This window comes from Topomyia yanbarensis, chromosome 2, assembly GCF_030247195.1.
Source record: "Topomyia yanbarensis strain Yona2022 chromosome 2, ASM3024719v1, whole genome shotgun sequence".
NCBI classification, from domain to species: domain Eukaryota; kingdom Metazoa; phylum Arthropoda; class Insecta; order Diptera; family Culicidae; genus Topomyia; species Topomyia yanbarensis.
Window position 1 is genome coordinate 21874280 of NC_080671.1, and position 17952 is coordinate 21892231.

Consider the following 17952-nt stretch of genomic DNA (forward strand, 5'->3'; position numbering starts at 1 on the left):
GCAAAAACAATATCCAACACTCCAATATCAACTGTAAGCAACATCGGTACAACAATGGTGACGGGTTTACACTGGTCCCCCGTAAGCAGAGTTAAAAATATTCGAATTCATTGAATGAAAATTGATCATATTCAGCCGCATTCATCTTCAATATTCAGTAAGGCTAATGAAAACGTCAAATGAACCAGCTGCCCATTCATTCAATGCAGGTTTTCATTCGTCTCCAAATATTGCACAAAGCGAACATGCAAGAACGAATCAAATGCATCAAAGTAGGTCCTGGCACAGTGAAATTCTTGTTTTATATGCTTTACCAGCATTTGATAACATTTACCAAGATATTTAGTGAAATGAATATTATTGTAAGATACTCAACTGAATCAATAACATCGATTTTTGAATGAATATTTTTTCTATTCACCACGAGTTGCATCAGGTTCATTGTCAGTAGAGCTTTCATTTTCCGACGGTTTTCAGCTTCCCGGGATTCGGGAAATAAATAATAAATTTCCCGGGAAATCCCGGGATCCCGGGAATACAGAACAAAAATAAAAAGGTGAATGATTTTCTTGAAAACAAAAGAATAAATTGAAAAGTTTTCAAACCCGTTTGATTGCATGTATATCTGTCCTAAAGGCAGTTGTCAGAAAATGGCGATTTGGTGGCCTACGCATCATTCAATCATTCGATAATTCGTCAATAAGGTTACGCAACATCAACTTCTTTTGATGATTTTTCTTGGCTATATGTATAACCCAAATTTTGGTAATTACGATTACGTTTGGGACTAAACGCAGCTGCTGGAGTTACTGTCCAAAATTGGAATTCGTTGTTCTAATACGATGGAATGTAATCAATTTAATGTAAAGCACCTTTTTAGTAATCTTGAATGAAAAAATCGTATCGCATAAATTCCCGGGATGGAAGCTCTAATTGTCAGCCGTCAAAAAAGAGCTTCGATTATTTTTAACTCTGCTCGTAAGTACAAGAAGCAGAGAAGAACATCTAATGGCTGGTACAAAGAACAGCTCTAACGATGATAACCTTGACATGAAAGACACGAGCAAATTGAATGACTCCCATGACGCAGTAAGCGAGCTGGAGAACGTTTCCCCGCCACAGATAATCAATAACATTTGTTTTATTTGCTTATTTTACATATTGTAAACATATCAAAGATCCACGACTCCGTTAAGCTATCGCTATGAACCGCGTCAAATAAACGAATTAAAAACCTGTTTTAATCCACTCAGTGGTGCAATTGTGCCATTCTCATTTATCCAAACTACGATTCTATGGCTGGTTATGTTCAATACATGATGGAAATGTAGGAGAGAGTAGGTACGCTTGATCCCACTTTTGTTTTTTTCTCATGACTTTTCAATGAAATAAAAATTTTAATTGCAAAGTTCGCCAGCTTGTAGTCAATTCGTTTTGTAAGAGCTATGGATAATGTTCAAATCCGAATACTATATCATGTCAGTAATATGAACAGTTTTGAAAATCATGTCAAAACGTTTTGTAAAAACGAAACTTGGTCCCCCGCCTACTAGGCCTGAAGAAACAAAGCACACTATGACTTTTAGGCACGAAAATTCAGCTAATCACCTATCCTGACAAACTAATTAATAAGACAAACTTTTTAGATGCACGACAAACTTTAACCACAGTAGAAAGTCAAGTCAAGTATTTAAGGCAAATCAGTGCTGTTTAACTTGCTTTTCCAATCTTCAATAACCATATTTGTTCACGGAAAAAAACATTTTAGATCAATTAAAGGTGCCGGAACATTATGAAAATGATGTTTTTCTATTTCTATACATTTCGAAAGTGTTTGGAGAACTAATGATAGGGATCAAAAGTACCCAGTGTTACAGGGATCAAAGATACCTGTTGTATGAGGTGAACAAAATTTAAATTTTTATGTATGTGTTGTGAAACTTTTTATTCGAAAAACGTGTTTTTCTAGATAAAAGCCCTTAGAAAGTAATCGTACTTGAAAATATTCCAATATAATTACTTCGACGATCACATACAACCGTTCAAAAAATTTGTGAAAAGATCTTCGAGATGGATTTGAACACATATTTTCTAAAATATTATATAACTTTTCCAAACCAAATGTAATACATCAGATTGTTTTTTTAAACATCATAAGCGACCAAATATTTCATTTTCTTTTAATATTGTGATAACTTTATGCGTATAGATTATGAGATATGACAAGGGAATCAAATATCCCCAAGGATCAAGTGTCCTCACTCTCCCCTATATTACATATTCAGTACGATTTTCGCATACATACAATGGATCGACAGCCAAGATCTTGAGATACTATATGTCGACACTGAAACATCGCTTGAAACCAGCAGCGGATTCGGGGATTTTTTTAACTAGTTTTAATTTTAAAGTAGCAACCCCTCATTTCATACCCCTACCTAAGCCTTTATAGGTCAAAAAAAAATTTGGCCCTGGCCGGGATTAGGTTGACGATTTTTAGAGTGATTGCATAACCTTTCTATATGAGAAAGGCTAAAATGTGCCAAAATCCAAAAAAGTCAATTTTCGTCAAAAAAAACTTTCGTGATTTCATCAAATCTCAACGTTTCATGCACTTTAAAATCATTTGGCATCAAAAATGCAAATTCTATTTTGAAATTTTCCCTTACTCCCCCATTTCAGTTTATATGGGATTTTGCTGTCTTCCACCCGCAACTTCAGAACCGGATGTCCAATCAATACAAAAATCAATAGCAGCCGATGGGAAAATTGTATCTTTCATTTGAGACTAAGTTTGTGTAAATCGGTCCAGCCTTCTCTGAGAAGCAGAGGTGACATTTTTTTACACATACACGTATACATACACACAGAGATCTCGACGAACTGAGTCGAATAGCATATGACACGCGGGCCTCCGGGCCGGGATTAGGTTAACGGTTTTTAGAGTGATTGCATAACCTTACTATATGAGAAAGGCAAAAAGAAGTTAATTACGTTCACACTACAGAGTTAAAACAAGTTTTAATAATTAGCAACAAGAAACGTGTTATCAAGATAGCGTTAAACACGTTTGAACTCGTATTGTAAACGTAGTAGTGACCCTGCCACTTCTAGTTTTCCGATCCGTTTACTTCACATCCTTTCTCTCACTTGACTCTTGAGTACTATGGCTCTATTTTTCATAACTTTCCCTACCCAGTAATCTCTAGCTAAGGGACCATTCATAAATTACGTAACGCAAAAATTGCCCAAAATTGACCCCCCCCTCCCCCTATGCAACAGGTTGTCACAAATTTTTCCATTCCCCCCCTCCCCTGTTACGTAACAAATTCCAAGAAAAAAAAAATTTCTTCGATGAAAACATGTTACGTAACGATCTAGTTAACACCCCCTCCCCCCTATGTCACAACTTGTCACAACTTGTCACAACTTGTCGTACCCCATCCCCCCTAAAAGCGCTACGTAATTTATGAATGGTCCCTAATTGAATGTCGTTAAAATGTAAAAAGTAAACGTAGTATTAAGTTTTCCCATTCTAACTTGTGCCGTAAATTGTCATCGAAATCTCCGAGTAAGTCGTTTGGGGTGCCTTTTTTCAAATTTGGTAAATAACAAACTCAATCGTTATTTACCAAATTTTTAAAAATTATCATCACGTTCAGTGTTCTGGAATATGCACTTTAAAACTATCAACATATTTGTAACTCACGTGATTACAATGGAATGGAATTACCCTACTTTCGTTAACTTTACAAAGTTTCCGATTTAGAATTTTTATACCGTACAGGAAATAAATTATTAACAATATTCAAATCAGGTTTCTTGAATAGCGTGTGTTCAACATTAATCTATCTAAAATCTATCGACTAATAGCGAAGTTATAAGCGCTACATAGCTTCGTTACATAGGTGATACTAGCCTCAGTTAATGGAGATAAGTTAATGTCAAAACGCATCACAAAAACCCCAAATATCGATCCGGTGTACCAATAAAACATATGTTGCTACATAGGTATTCTCCAGAAATATTTTATCATATGAGCATTCCACCCACCACACTTTCAACTCGTCAACATAACGCACACGCGAACATAAAAATAAATATATCCCAGCGTCCCGATGTATAGCTATTGACAGTAAAAATATTTATCAATATTGATTGATTAACTCTTGCTAAGCCATATGCGTGTATGGTGAATACAAATTGTCCTCCAAAATAAATAAATTCAAAAATTCAGACTTGTTCACATATTCGTTTGATCCCAATGTGAACTTACTCATAAGCAGCTTATGACATGACATATGACAAGGCGGATAAGTGGAACATATATTTAACGTTCCTGTCTTATGTGCTCCATATTGACGGCTCTGGCTAACCACCGAGCGGTATGACGAGCAACTGTAAATATGCTACAGCTGCTACGACGCCAAAACGCAAACAGACGACATTTTCTTTTGAGCTATTCTAATTCTTATTCAAATGTCTCGCAGTTAAATAGATGACAAAGAGGCCATCCTAGCAACGCTCGCTCGCTCGGTCGAATAGTACGGACCAATCATGCCGCAGATATTTACTGCTTTCGCATAATCCATCATTCCCATTATTTCTTACTAATTGTACATTCCACGCATTTAGTTAGGTACAAAAATTTTGCGCAAATTTTCATTCCAACAGCACAAAATATTCACGTTTTTATAGTCGGGTAAAATTTCGGCCCCCGTATTCCAGAAGCACTTAAAAAATATCAAAAATTGAGGTTTTTTGTCTCAATTTTGGGCTAATCATTGCATAAGATAAATTTAGGTAAACAACGTTGAAGATAGTTTCCATTGAGCCACGACATAAAACACAACTCATTCCTAGGATTTTTATATTCACCCTTGGGCTCAAATGCTCAAATTTAAGTAAATTTTACCTAATTTAGGTATAGTTCAAATAACTCAAAAGTATTTTATTCAACGGAACAGCTCGACTTACATTAGAAGCATTTATTCTTTGGGTCGATTAGTTTTCCTTAGTAGAGTGTGGCCAAAAAGAAGAAGAAACCATCTCATGTATACAATAGCTCAGAAACTCGACGTATTTACAAGAGAAAACGTCTGATTTTTTTCTTGTTTGGATATGTCTAATCAGGGCCGGCGGAACACTTTTTTCCCAGTGCAGTGGGTAATAAAATTCGGAATGATTTCTACCCGTACTGACGAAAGTTCAGACATGGCGAGTGTAAGTGAAAATGAAAATGCCATGATAATAGCTGGCGGCCATTTGGAAACGCTTTGTTAACGAGTTGTATGACCGACGGCTCAGCGAAAATGTGTATGTTGATTACTGAACTCCAAATGTGCCACAGCTAAGTACCAATTACTCCATTCTTTCGTCGCATTAATTCTCCGTTCCTTGCGATAAAATCTTCTTTTCGCGGGTACTGAAGCCCGCACGACGACTGACATCGTTTCAGGCTTAATGGAGGTCGATTTAAGTATTTCTCCGTTGACACAAATAATGCCGAAAAATCTCCTTTTCGATACAAATTATATCCATCTAATACAACCGGTCGCTCGATGGTCTACTTTCGGACCGAAGATAAGCTATTAAACATCAACGAAATATGGCGTGATTTAACAAAACAACACTCGACCATGTACGAAGAAGTATTTCGTCTACGTACCCGACCTGGACGTAGAGGTTGATGGTGTAGTCACCGTGAGGGGCCTTAATTATGAAATATGGGGTTGGGTATTGGTTAGTTATTGTAATACCATTCTATGTAGTCTGCATATGGTTGACGAAAATAAAATAAAATAAATAAAAAAGGCTCCTTCCAGAACCCTTTGCTTCAGTCAGTGAAAACTCTGGTATGCAAGTAATTGCGTTCAGCAGAAATCGAGGAGTACAAGAAAACAATCAATTTTACATCAGCCTCATTTCGAGCCTTTCGCGGATCTGTTCCTCCAATTTTTTTTCTTTTAAACGGGGCTCTTCTACCTGTTTGCCTTTTTATGCCACGGGGAGTAAACTGCCGTCGTTGCAAACAATGAGCCACAGAGTTACCCATTGTAGAAACAGGGCACGGTGTGGACAATGCGGTGAAACTCATGAAAAGTTTTTCTTCTGTGAAGAGACTCCTAATGAACTGTCGACATATCCCGCATATAACTTATATGGGGATAAACTGTAACATTTTTTGTTAGGAACGCTCCCAGAAGAAATGCTAAAGAGGGCTACGCCACAGATTACGACTAATTTCTACGTTCCCTTGTTCACTAAAGTGTGAGATTCTGACAATCCTATTCAGGGAACATCTCTTTATGTGCCTATAAAGTTTATAAATAAAGTTTATAAAGAGGAGAATCATTTCTTCTCTTAAGGTTCCTCGCAAAGACCTAAGACTGTATTTTGATGAATGTTTTTACAAAACCGAAATAAGTGGCTCATGGTCTCGGAAAGTCCATATGGGACATCCAAAACTCCAAATGTCTCTATATTTCAGTCTTATTATTTACCTAAATTATACACAATGCATGGTTAACTTCTGACGTAGATCTTCCCCAATTTTAACATTATTCGCCTGTGCCGAGAAAATGCTGTGGAGGAGCTTTTTTGGGGATCAAAACGGGCTATTATTTTAATCGGATTATCCTTGGCTCGGTACCAGGTATTGAAGTTGCCGCTTGTCAAGTCCGAATCAAAGGCAAAGGCTTATTGACATTGTTTCCACAAACATCGCACCTCAGCTGGTTCTAGAAGACTTCAACTCCCCGGTATTCACGGTATTCACAATGATAACCGATCTATCTTACTGCATTATATTCGCAGGGATTTCAATATGATCATCTAGAATACGGTGGTTATGATACGAATGCCTACTCCACCAGCGCGGTCAAGCGAGGTCAAACGCGTTAGCTTTATTGTTGTACTAATTGAAAGAGCTACGCGTCCACTATATCCGAAACAATCGAATCAAAACAAGAGCTTCCTTGAGTGGAAGCGTACACCGTTTTGACTGACTTGATTCTCGACACTACGATTAAAGTTGTGCACACTCGAGGCGACAGGACGCACGCCACAAAAAAAATATCACTATGGATTTTGTTCTAGTTATTCCGACGCGGCAACAGCAACAGCTTTGGAATAGATAGACTTCATAGGAAGAAACGAGTACCTGGCGCGAACAACCATGGACGGTCTCCCAATGAATGTCCGATCGCGTGAATTTTTCCGAATATACGCGTCGTGAAAAACTTGATGAAAGCTGAAAAACGCGTGTATTGGCACCGATTCGTCGACGGATTAACGAGAGAAACAATATTTCGTCCGGTGGCTAGGCACTGTTCGAATCAACCCCTCTTGTGAATGTCTTTTATCTTCCTTATAATAAGCCTACTAGTGTTTCTCCTTGTTTCAATTTTTAATCAAATAATTATTCTTGTTAAAAAATTACAAATTGTATATCTAGTCATTCTAAATTTTCTAAAATCGCAATTATATTTATAGTATATCGATCTGAACACATGGTTTTAAGATGCAGGTGTGTCAAAATGTATTCCCCAGTAGAAATATAAAAAAAATAATTTCAAATTTCAAACAAATCCTAATTATAGGGATTTTATTTTCAAGAAATTTAAATTGTAAAGCAAGGAAATTTGTAACTGAATAAAAATATGAAATCGTTGTACATTGATGTACGCATGCATTTTGTGCGCGAGGCACATACTTGGTTAATCTCAGGTTTTGGTTTGCTCCAAACTTTCGAGTGGGTAATTCCCCCCTTGGCAATATTTGACTGGGTGGCACTACCCATACTACCCAAGTGTTCCGCCGGCCCTGATGAGGGATTCGCCATCAAAATATGCTTAACAGAAGTAGAACATTCTTGTACAGTTCAAATATGAATACAATAGTTCAATTTATCAATAATAAATTAAAAACCTCAGTTTACCGACAAACTATGAACGCAAAGGCAACCTTCAAGCCACATAACTAACATTAAAATGAATTGTACCACTCATATTAATAGGTTCGAGCAATGTTGATACTTTGAAAACAATTTGAAACGTATCAATAAAGCATATGAGGACACCACTCAATAGAAAATTCCCAATGGAACTACATACAAATTATACTTTTTGAATTAGAGATATTTAAAGAAACACAAATTTTTTACAGAAAAAGTTTAATAACTCAGTTAAGGTTGATATTGTAGAACGATTTTTTCTCCTCAAATATGATCTTCTTTCACCTCTCGAGAGGTTATTTATGAATGAAACATCCTGTATATCCAGCTGCATCAATAATATTAACCGTATTAAGTACTTCAAATAAAAGCATTTGCCGAATCCTAGAGAAAATCTATTATCTTAGGCTTATTTCGTTTTTGTTTTCGAGTCGCTCTAGGTTCGCTTTAATATTTACAAAATCCGTATCAATCTAACAGCTTCGATCGACCTTCGGCCTATCAAACGATATTCGTAATAATGAACCTGACTGGTGACTGGAAGACGAAATCAGCGTTCCTTGCACTTTGTTTCACCGTTACCTACAGTTTTTGAACTACACTGGATTGCACCATTTACTGCTTCTCACAATTTTCTATCTACCATTCCCACTGTGACCGCAGCTGTGTTTGCTTGACTGAATACGCCTTGGACACGGGTGACCCTGCTAAAAAGAAACGCCATTCAGTTTCTGTGTGAATCCACGACCCAAAATAGCCTATCAACTCTAAACGATCAACACACTACAATGGTGCTGCGGCATGTAAACCGTTTTGCATTGGCCTAACGCATAGTATTTTTACCTTCAAATATTTCTCAAACTCACGCCAGTAAGGTGTAGCTTATGTCTAACGAGATTGGGCAATTTGGATACGGTTTTGTGCATTTAGCCAAATGAATCAATTCATTAACGCTTTAATAAAGTTAACCTTATGGAGAATTTTACAATTTGGTACTGTAGACTGGGACAATTCGGTATTTCGGTAAAAGACACTTTTTATTGACAAAATATTATCTGAATTGAATCGAAAAATCTGATATGAAAATGCCCTACATTTCCTACGACAATCCCATTGCCAGATTAAGTTTTGTCATAATACATTTATCCGTGAAATGTCAATGCTAACATAATTGTTTAAGTTGTAGTTTCGACTGTAAGATAAGATAGGTTATTCCATCTATACGTAAGTAAAACCATAGAGCGAAGCGAAAGAGGCTCACCGTAGACTCCACGAGTTTGTGTTCGCATTATCTTGACCGAGTCTGCACAGCAAACATGTGCGGCGAATGATTTTTATTCGATTTATTCTTTCCAACGATGTGCGAATGGAAGTTATAATAAATGGTTATAGGTTATGCATCGACCAAAGCAACCCGTAGGGGGCATTTACAATGAATGGCAACAGCAGGCCAGGCGAGAGCATTGTAAATGATTCTCAATTTTGACGGCCATCGAATCGATCTTTACAAGATCTCTGTTGCTGCTGCAGCACCAACTTCGGGGGCCAGCAGCAAGGCTTGGTGGCTGGCGTCAGCTTTTGTTTGATACAAAATTGTTTGAATCACATTTAAGAGAAGGTTTGTTTTTTAAGGGTTGTCCACTTAGTTTCGAGACAGGAAACCTCTAACTTTTCAGTAAATAAGTCGTTAGATTTTGTCTATAAAGCAATAAATACATGTTATACACCAACCAGCTAAACAATAACTGCCTAATTTAAATGGCACTGTCAAAATAAATCTATTTGACGGTGTATACAAAATCCTAGATGATTTCCACCCACGACGACCACCTTGGCGATTACCCCACCCTTCATCTATTCGTGGTTACCCTTTTCTTCGTGAAACGAATAACCAGCCCACTCTGATTGCTTGAGTGAAACATTAACAAAGGGCACACCTGTCTGGATCTCATGTACAGGCAACAGCTCGGCATCACCAGCAAAGTACCACATTCTGACCTACCGAAACACCGAAACTTTTGTCATCTCCAACTTGCAGATATCACAGCATCTCTATCCGATGCGCACCAGAATCCCGACAGAAATAATCGATTTTCCCATCCCTCGATACCGTACAGCTTACAAAAATTCCAATCACGCTTCGGCACCGACTGTAAACTATAAGCGTTAGTGTATGTGTGTGTAAGAAATAAAACGTCCTTTGTCGTCTGTGTAGGAATTTGTTACTTTTCAGAAGAATTCCTCCAGTTTGGACAATAGAACAAATAAATATCCGGAAGGGGAAAACCTGACCGGAACAGCAATCAAGTTTCCCAATACATTCCGGTAAACAATAGCGACTCGTGTGCGAAGCATTATCGCTCCAGTCACTCAATCTCACCCATCCCACGAAGAAGCAGGACCCCGTCTGCTTTAATACAATAGACGCTTATTATATTAGCATCATATTTCCGCCACTTTGAACTCCACTGGCTTTTTTGCAGCACATCGGACGCTTTCATCCGCTTAATTGTTGCACAATCGATGTCGAACGGATGTTAGTTTCCACACTATATAATAGAAATAATGTTTACTCACTTGATCAGTTGAACAAAGCCGTCATTCAAACTTCAATTATTCACTCATTACACAACGATATGTCCAATCACCGAAAAAACTGCACAAAACGGAACTAACCTCTGATCGGTTATGCTCCCGCCCGCAGCAAAGTTCACACCGCAAGGATACTGCAACTATGACAACCTAGCCCGAGATCACTCACCCGTTTTTACACTCACCACCGTATACGGCAACAACAATGCACGGTCTGGCTCTCTTTCATATTTATGCTGAAGCACTTTTCCGGCTCTTTCCGCCGCCCATTTCGACAAACAAACACAGTGACAGGTGGATGATGCATGCCATGCATGCATTGCACACGCACAACCATCATAAGGACGCATGCGCCTCCATCCAAAGCGACGACCAGGCTACTATGCACCGGCTTTCGCTGGGGGTTTCGTTAAATACTGGGAGCTTTCGTTTGACATTTAGCAAACGGTGACGGAAACGGCTTGCTTGAACAGTGTAGAACAAAAGTTTTTATGCTTCTTTTCTAAAAAAAATAAAAGATTTCAAATTTAATGAAGACAACTATTGTTTTCTGTTGTAAATTATCGAAGTGATTTAAATTTCTCTTTTAAAATCACTCGCAGTTTTCTCACTATTGTTGAGGCACTTCGTCTAAAAAATCCTTTGAGGACGACAGATTCCTCAATTATTTTCGAGCACCTTTCAAGTCATCGTGAAATAATTCTCAAAACTCTCTTCTTTGACTTCTCAAAATTTCTATGATAATTATCAACAATCTACGAGTATACTGTAACTCGCGTATCGCTACTACCCAGCGAATGTGCGACACCCTGTCCCAATGCCCCAGGGTCGGCATAACCTCGTGGCTAATCGCGGTCAAGAGAACACCTGGTAAGTATCCTCAAGCAAACACCTCTTTTATTGAATTCTGTCGACACTTTTTATTCCTTTTTTCCCACTTCCTACCTTAGCACCTCTCTTTCTTCTTTTCTGCGGGGCCCCTTCTTCACTCTAGTTCGCTGTCCTTGCACTCCACCACCAATTCCGCTTTTTTTCGTCCTCCGATTCCGCAACTCCACACGGCTTTGGTACTACTATGTTGCTCGCTACCGGCCCTTGAGTATGTTGATAGACTCGAGCTTCGATGGGTTCGTTTCGTCGGTTATACCCGGTTTCTGGCGTAGTTAATCGACGAGCAGACACGGTAGGGCTTTACTAGGCCTGAAAGGTTTGATAACGTAAACCACGGGGTCCTGCGGACACAATGGGGGATGTCAAATGGCATTTTGACTTGGGGAACGATAGAGGCTTAAATTATGCTAAACAGCGACGGTCAATTACCTGGAAGTTTAGATTCTCCTCCCAACAATCATCTTTATCTTCGTTTCTCCTTCTTTAAAACTCGACACCTAAACTTTTGAACTTTACTTTTTAAAATTTCAACTTTTTCTGATTTAAAATTTTACAACTGTTCAATTCGATGATCACCGGGCAATTGACTACAGTTTTGGCGGTTATTGACCTGTTGCCTTCGACCGTTGACCTTTTGCGTCGTCTCAGAAACCCACTACCATTGGAATCATTATCGCCACCCGATTGTCGATCTTGGCACCTGGTGGTGGGTATTGGAAACTATGGCGAGTTCCACTTTTAGACAAATCACAGACACTTTCTTGACATATTCACGTTCGATAAACTATTCGCGGAAATCTCACAAATCTTGGACAGAAACAAATACACTGGTTACAATACTTTCAATTCAAGCACGAAATCAAACTGCAAAGCAGGCGCGCCCTTTTTAGACACCAACGAAACGTCGAGCGACCAATGAAATCTAAACCCATGTCGTTCTAGAAGTATGTGAACGAGCAGCAAAAAGAATCCGGTTTTCCATCTTGTATGTCATTCAATGGAGTTTTAGGCACCGACACTAAGGAAATTTGCCAACTGTTTTCCGACAAATTTTCAAGCATTATTTCCAAAGAGAGCCTCTCACCACAACAAGTCGCTGTCAGCATCCGGAGGGACTGCTCTCGAGCCCTATTCGTCTCGGGCTTACTCTCTGCCAGATTGCACTACAATTTTAGAACGTCTGAATCTTCAAACCCTCACTCTAACACTGCGTACTAACTCTCTTCTGCAACTACCTTTTGGGAGAACCAACTACGGTCGCCACAGCGCTGTTACCGGACTTAAGCGAGGTTTTAATAGAGTTGCCACAGGATTCGACTTTCACTGGACTAGAAATACGATTAGAAAATAAGTTTTTGTCTTAAATGTAACTAGGCTAAGAACCACGATTGGGGCCAAGGAGTCTGTTGGTGTTAATACAACAAAATAAACAAAATCCATCTGGATTTGATTTTGCAATGCCAAATAGGGTGATGAGCCTATTTTGGCACCATTAGGGAGAGGGTCGCACTATTTTTTGAACAACTTTAAAAGAAGCCATATTATCTATAAACTTTCTCAGCATAAAGTATCAGTGTACTGTTTCTTAAACATCTATGTAATGCTTATTTAGCAGATTTGCGTCAATTTTCAGCATAAATGAAAATAAATGTTCCATTCTGTGCATCTATTCCCACCTCAACGATCCAATTATCGCCTCATGGGTGTGCCAATTTCCACCTCATCGAAAAACAATCTAGTTGAAACGCAATGCCTCATATTCCATTTGCATCGATTCTAACTAGGTATCCAGATCATGGACGCCAACGTGTGATTTGTAAAACGAATCATTCTGCTTTTTTTAGCCGATCAAAACAAACGTAAACATCACGCACATCAATGAAACTCATCAGCTGTTAGTAGAAGAGCGCCCAGAATTGCGCACGCAGAAAAAAAACCATTCGAAGGTTAGCAACTGGAATGACAAATTTCACATCACACATTGCTTTCAGCCGATCCGAATTGTATGTGCAGATGAAAATAAAATATCTGCAATCAACAATTAGTTGAATAACTTGAAGTAATTGATTACTTATACATGATATTGCATTACATTATATTTACAAGTTCATGTTTTGGTTTGGCCGCACTGGTGATTCTTTTCTGTATGATGGATACAAAAAGTGGGTTTTGATTGTGGTAGTGTATCAGCAAAACATGCCAATAATAGGAACCCCCGTATTTAGTTTTATCCTATTATAACACTAGGCCTGTTCTAGTGTTTGACGAGTGATTTTAAAGTGAAATTATCGTAAAAAGATTCTCCAGCTAAAATAAAGGTATGTATCAGTGCAATGTTTAGTATATTTGTGCTGGAATAACGAGATATGAGGCGGTAAATGCTGGCTCGTAAGTGTTTATTTTGCTAAGCGCCGTTGCATCCAGTTTCGGTTCACTACGTGAGTGAGGTGGATTAGTAGATATTTCAATAAGGTGATTTTGTTTAAATTAAAAGTTGGATTTAGAGGATAGTTCTAAATACATATGTGCACAACAAATAAAGAATATAACTTGAGCTTATTTTTTCTCACCTGCTTTAGCCAAATCGATAGTGTCATTATCTCATATGCTTGGTTCGAAACCAAGGGGTACGAAATAGGGTCACAATAGGCTCTACTGCCATAATAGGCACATCACCCTACTGTCAAAAAATGGTTTCTTCCATCGAAATTGCGATTTCTCCTAGTTTGGGTGGCCCGTTTGAGAATTTTTGACTCGATTCTTTTCAATGAAAAACATGATCATTTCATAAGTGTACCAAAATTTGCTGCTGGAACTGTAAATGAATCAAAATGATAAATAGGAATAGAGAAGAAAAAAAGAATCTCCTTATTCTCTATTCAATGAGAAGTAGAGTATTGAGTGATTCGGGAAGTACGAAGAGAGAATAGTGAAGAGTGAAGAGTAAAAAGTGAAGAGGGAAGAGTGAAGAGTGAAGAGTGAAGAGTGAAGAGTGAAGAGTGAAGAGTGAAGAGTGAAGAGTGAAGAGTGACGAGTGAAGAGTGAAGAGTGAAGAGTGAAGAGTGAAGAGTGAAGAGTGAAGAGCGAAGAGTGAAGAGCGAAGAGCGAAGAGTGAAGAGTGAAGAGTGAAGATTGAAGAATGAAGAGTGAAGAGTGAAGAGTGAAGAGTGAAGAGTGAAGAGTGAAGAGTGAAGAGTGAAACTTATTCTATCATGCGGGGGTGTGTGTATGTGAAAGGGATTAATAACCCACAACCAAACAACCTATCAAAGTAAAAAAAAATTGGCTGGGATTAGGTTGACAATTTTCAGAGTGATTGCATAACCTTTCTATATGAGAAAGGAAAAAATGAATTGATTAAAGAGGATTTTCACAAAGATTTGCCCGAAAATCTTTAAAATGGTGACGGACCATTTCGATTCTAATGAAACTTTACATGTTTCACCGGTGTGGAAAACTAAACATTTCCTACAGCCAATGAGATTAGGTTGACCCAAGGTAAATTTTTTAAAATAGTGTGAAAGTTTTTACATGTAGCATCTTCGTTTTTCCTTGAGATTTTTATTAAATGCATTTTGGTTTGAAATGACACTTAGAATCATAGTCTGTAACAAAATTACAGTTTTATATTTCAATTAGTATCAAATGTAAAAGCTTGTATGAAGTTATCGATAGAAAAACTTTTTCACTGATAAGTTTTCCGTCATGCATACACATTCAAAATGTTTCTTTTCTCTTTAGGTTTTTGTAGATAAAATATAAAAAAACAGGAAATTTTTTTTCTTCAATTTCAATTTTTAATATAAGCTATTTTAAGTAGTGCATACTAAAATACAGACAAGGCACAGTGGCCAGAAACTTCAAACGCGAACTTAATTCACTAGAGGTCAAACCAACGAATATATTCACATGGTGTCTTTGATGGAATTGTTTATATAAATTTTCCCCACGATTTGACAGAAATTAAAATTTAAAACAGCTTACTATGATCAAACTAAAAATAACTGAAAAGATAGAATGAATTTATTGAACTGAAGGTTAGGAATTAAAAGCCATTTTCTATGGAAACCCTACTTTTTTGATTGTGACTTTTCGTGCAAACCACGTTTAAGGCAAATGTAGTAGTAGCAAAACTACTTTTGAATACTATGTATTAATTTGTTTCAAAAGTACATTTTTACTTTTTTTCTACTAAGCCCATGTTCTACTTTTTATCAGATTATAAGGAATATTGGTCTCTAGTTAATTAAGTACACTATTTTCTCGGTTCCAACAGATAGCGCTAAAAGAGGAAGATTGGAGAACTGTACAAGTGATGGTGGAGAAAAAAGCAACGAATGTGTACAACAAGACAAAACGTTCTGAAATAGATAAACTCAGCAACCTGAAGCGAAAAAAGATTGAAGAGATCAGCCAGCAGCCGGAATGGATAGAAAATACAACGAGCTACGAAATCCCCGACTACTTGGAACGAACGCTTCTTCTTGGACCCAACTTCAATATACAGACAAAAAGCTCCATCCCATACGTGAAACTTGTCGCCGATGTAGAGACAGCAATACAGAACAAACCACAAGCTGACGAAATTAGAGCAGAGGTTTCTACCATCATATCCAACTACGTCAACTATCAAAACCAACCACGAACGAAAGAGAACGATTGGATACACAAAGACATAGTGCGCAGCAAGAAGTTCTTGCGAGAGAACCCAGACCTATATGTTGCAAAGGCCGACAAAGGAAATAAAACCGTCCTGATATCAGCCACCGAGTACCACCAAAAAATGACAGAAATGGTAAATGACCCATCTACTTATAAGCAGCGTAAGGACAATCCTACGAACAGAGTGCTAAAAAGGCTAAACAGCATTGTGGAGCAGTGGTGGTTAGACCAACACATTGACAAAGCCACCAAATACAGACTTAAATTGTACAACTGCGCACCACCGCGGATCTATGGTCTTCCTAAAATCCATAAGGAAAACTGCCCCCTCCGACCGGTAGTGTCCACCATTGGCTCAGCAACGTACCGTATGGCTCAATACCTTTCGGGAATATTGAACAATTTAGTGGGAAAGACAGAGTACCATGTTCGCAATAGCTTTGATTTCGCAGAAGAGATTTCTAAGATACGGGTACCGGAGGGATGTGTACTATACTCGTTGGATGTGGTGTCCCTGTACACAAATGTGCCTGTAGACAAAGTGTACGAGTATGTTGAGGAACGTTGGAACGAACTACAACACATTACAACAATCCCATGGGACAGTTTCAAACAGGCGATGAAAACAGTCCTAGAAGCGTCATTTTTTCAATACGATGGAAAGTATTATGACCAAATATTCGGAGTACCGATGGGATCCCCACTTTCTCCCGTCGTTGCCAATATAGTGATGGAGAGGCTAGAGAGAGAAGCGATAGAAAGATTGAAACAAAAAAATATTTCGCTGGTAGTGTATCGAAGGTATGTGGATGATTGTTTTCTGGTGGGTAAGGAGAATGAGATCGATGCTGTCATCCAGGAGTTCGAAAAAGATCACAACAGCATAAAATTCACAGTGGAAAAGGAAGAAAATGAATCTATCCGGTTCTTGGATCTCCTATTAACTAGAAGGGAAGAGAGAATAGATAAAAAATGGCTCCCAAAACAGACAACAGGACGATATCTTGATTACACATCAGAGAGTCCGCACGCCCACAAAAAGAATACCGCTATCGCATTATTCGACCGAGCGCTAAAGCTTACTGATGCGGGGAAGAGAGAGGTAAGCATAAAAGAAGCGTCGGACATCCTGCGCAACAACAACTACCCGGAACACTTCATAAAGCGTGTACTGAAACAGAGGGTACACTCACTATACAACACACTGCAAACCAGGAGTACAGGCGAGCAAATAGCTAAGTACATTTCCATCCCATACATCCCCTGCCTAAGCGAGAAGATAGGAAAAGTGTTACGCAAGAATGACATCATCGCAGCGTACCAACCGACCGACAAAATTAAAAACACTATCTTTACTATGTTGAAGGACAGGATCCCAAAGATGCAACAGACCAATGTGGTCTACAGCATTCCGTGTGGTGGATGCGACAATAGAGAGTACATAGGACAGACATCGCAAACTCTGGAAAAACGCATTGCCCAGCATAAAAATTCAATTCGCACGAGCACCTCTATAACCGGCCTAACGCAGCATGCAAGAGAGTGTGGACATCAGTTCGATTTCAACAGAACGCGTGTATTGGAGAGAATCAACAATGATTCCAATAGGCTGACTGCTGAGGTTCTCCACATCAAGCTGCGAGAGGAGAGAGCTGTGAATCTTCAACGTGACGCAGCTAGCTTCTCTAGCACGTATAATGGACTTCTCAACAAGCTACGATCAACGCAGCAATTCACAGGAGAAGAGGGAGCAACGACGCTGGCAACGACGCTGTAGGTTTAGTTTAAATTTGTTTCCCCCAGCGATAGCAAGAGGCGAATGGGGTTAAATGTAAGTCGTGATCGTTTTTAAC

At 38.5% G+C, this 17952-nt stretch overlaps 2 protein-coding genes across 2 annotated transcripts in view; one reads left to right on the forward strand and one right to left on the reverse strand.

The window, feature by feature from the left end:
- LOC131684118 (protein phosphatase 1 regulatory subunit 14B) overlaps positions 1–10732 on the reverse strand; it is a 214532-nt gene extending 203800 nt beyond the window's left edge. The window contains exon 1 of the mRNA XM_058966688.1: positions 10532–10732. The gene's annotated coding sequence lies outside the window, so the exon portion shown is untranslated. The remainder of the gene's footprint in view (positions 1–10531) is intronic.
- On the forward strand, positions 246–17876 carry LOC131679349 (uncharacterized). Its single transcript, XM_058960063.1, has 2 exons — positions 246–272; positions 15714–17876. The coding sequence occupies exons 1-2, from the start codon at positions 246–248 to the stop codon at positions 17874–17876; spliced, it is 2190 nt and encodes a 729-aa protein (XP_058816046.1).
- The last annotated feature ends 76 nt before the right edge of the window (positions 17877–17952 follow it).